This window comes from Chiloscyllium plagiosum, chromosome 39 (assembly GCF_004010195.1).
Source record: "Chiloscyllium plagiosum isolate BGI_BamShark_2017 chromosome 39, ASM401019v2, whole genome shotgun sequence".
Taxonomy (NCBI): domain Eukaryota; kingdom Metazoa; phylum Chordata; class Chondrichthyes; order Orectolobiformes; family Hemiscylliidae; genus Chiloscyllium; species Chiloscyllium plagiosum.
Window position 1 is genome coordinate 4,981,768 of NC_057748.1, and position 2,266 is coordinate 4,984,033.

Consider the following 2,266-nt stretch of genomic DNA (forward strand, 5'->3'; position numbering starts at 1 on the left):
AGCTTTGGAGAGGTTGCAGAGAAGATTTACCAGGATGTTGCCTGGAATGGAGAATAGGTCGTACGAGGATAGGTTGAGAGTGCTAGGCCTTTTCTCGTTGGAACGGCGAAGGATGAGGGGTGACTTGATAGTGGTTTATAAGATGATCAGAGGAATAGATAGAGTAGACAGTCAGAAACTTTTTCCCCGGGTACAACAGAGTGTTACAAGGGGACATAAATTTAAGATGAAGGGTGGAAGGTATAGGGGAGATGTCAGGGGTAGGTTCTTTACCCAGAGAGTGGTGGGGGCATGGAATGCGCTGCCTGTGGGAGTGGTAGAGTCAGAATCTTTGGTGACCTTTAAGCGGCAATTGGATAGGTACATGGATGGGTGCTTAAGCTAGGACAAATGTTCGGCACAACATCGTGGGCTGAAGGGCCTGTTCTGTGCTGTATTGTTCTATGTTCTATGTTCTCACAGCGCCAAGTAGCTGGGTTCAATTCCACCCTGAGGTGACTGTCTGTGTGGAGTTTGCACATTCTCCCCGTGTCTATGCGAGTTTCCTCCGGGTGCTGCAGTTTCCTCCCACAATCCAAAGATGTGCAGTTTAGGTGGATTGATGTGTAGGTTAGGTACATTAGTCAGGGGTAAATGTACAGTAATGGGGAATGGGGTTTGAGTGGGATACTCTCCGGAGGGTTGGTGTGGACTTGTTGGGCTGAAGGGCCTGTATCCACACTGTAGGGATTCTAAAAATATCCTTTCAATGCCATGCTTATGACTTCACCTCTGCATGAGGGTATGAAGGTCTCAGGCTCCTACTGATTGCAACCAAATAGCCTCATATTCGCCCAGATACTATGCATCATGGTGTATGAAGAGAAATTGATTGGTTAGAATTATTTTCATTGGAATTTAGATGAGTGAGGAGGGAATCTCAAAGAGCCTTATAAAATTCTAACAGGGCTAGACAGGGCAGGGGCAGGGAGGGTGATCCTGATGGTGGGTGTGTCCAGACCTAGGGGGGTCACAGTCTGAGGATTTGGAGTAGACCATTTGGGATGCAGATTTCCATTTCTTCACCCAAAGAGTGGTGAGCTTGTGGAATTCATGACCAGAGGAAGTAATTGATGCCGAAACATTGAATGGATTCAAGAGGTGGCTGGTTATAGCACTCGGGGCAAATGGGATCAAAGGTTATGGGGAGGAAGCAAGACTGAGTTGGCCAATCAGCCATGATTACAATGAATGGCAGAGCAGGCTCAAAGGGCAGAATAGCCTCCTTCTGCTCTTATCTTTTATGTTCCTATTCTTTGTAGGTAATGGTGAGAAATAATAAATACTTTGTTGGATCTTTCAATACTTCATTAACCAGATCTAGTTCTTAGGTTAAGCAGCAATCACTGTAGCAATTAAAGGCAGCATTCTGGAGATAAAGGACAGATCAGTATCTGATTCCAGGGTGACAGGGAAACTGGAGCTAGCTCACAAACACCATCCTGTAGCAGCTCATTGAGTCTGGACCACACTAACCCCATCCATGCCTTTCTATTCACAGATCCATCCACAGTTTCTCAACTGTCTCTGGTGAACAGGACCACAGACTCACTGACAATAAAATGGACAGTACCCAGTGATAAGCGAGTCTCTGAGTACGTGTACAATATTACAGTCAAAAGCAATACTGGCCCTTTCCATGTGACCTACTCCACTGCACCAGGACAAGATGTGTTCCAAGTGCCAGACCTGGAACCGGGGCTCAGATACAACCTGACGGTGAAATCAGTCACTCCAGAGAACATGCCAAGTGACCCCGTGATTGTGCAAATCACCACAAGTAAGTTATCCTCTGTCCTATAGGGATATGGCCACTCACCGGGGCCTTGGTGAGGGAAGGGGTTAATCTTGCCTTCAAACGCAGTCTGTTCCAAGATTGCTGAGGGTGGTGGGCATCAGCTGGGACAGTGCACCCATCCTCAGGGGCATGGACAGCAGGTGGAGAGTCAGCCAGGACACTGTGCCCGGTTTGACTGTGCTGTTGAGTCTGGCTGTTAATGAGAGTGTGTGAACCAATGGGAAGGCAGGTCCCACTGGGTCAAATAACTAGTCACTGTCCAGACTCAACCAGGAGCAGGTGGGGACACATTGTGAGTGTTATTTATTCTGAACCTGATACATCACGAGGTAGTTCGGGAATTGTCCCAAGCTCAGTGGAAGGTTTGCACGTCACCACCGTTGGCATGGTGGCTGAGAAGTTAGAGATGGGAGGGGGGGAGGGGAGGGG

The 2,266-nt window shown here is 47.9% G+C and overlaps 1 protein-coding gene across 1 annotated transcript in view; it reads left to right on the top strand.

Annotated features, from left to right (window-relative positions):
* The window catches only part of LOC122542007 (receptor-type tyrosine-protein phosphatase H-like), a 100,067-nt gene that overhangs the window by 69,267 nt on the left and 28,534 nt on the right, over positions 1-2,266 (top strand). The window contains exon 8 of the mRNA XM_043679300.1: positions 1,541-1,819. Coding sequence (XP_043535235.1) covers positions 1,541-1,819 — 279 coding nt within the window. The remainder of the gene's footprint in view (positions 1-1,540; positions 1,820-2,266) is intronic.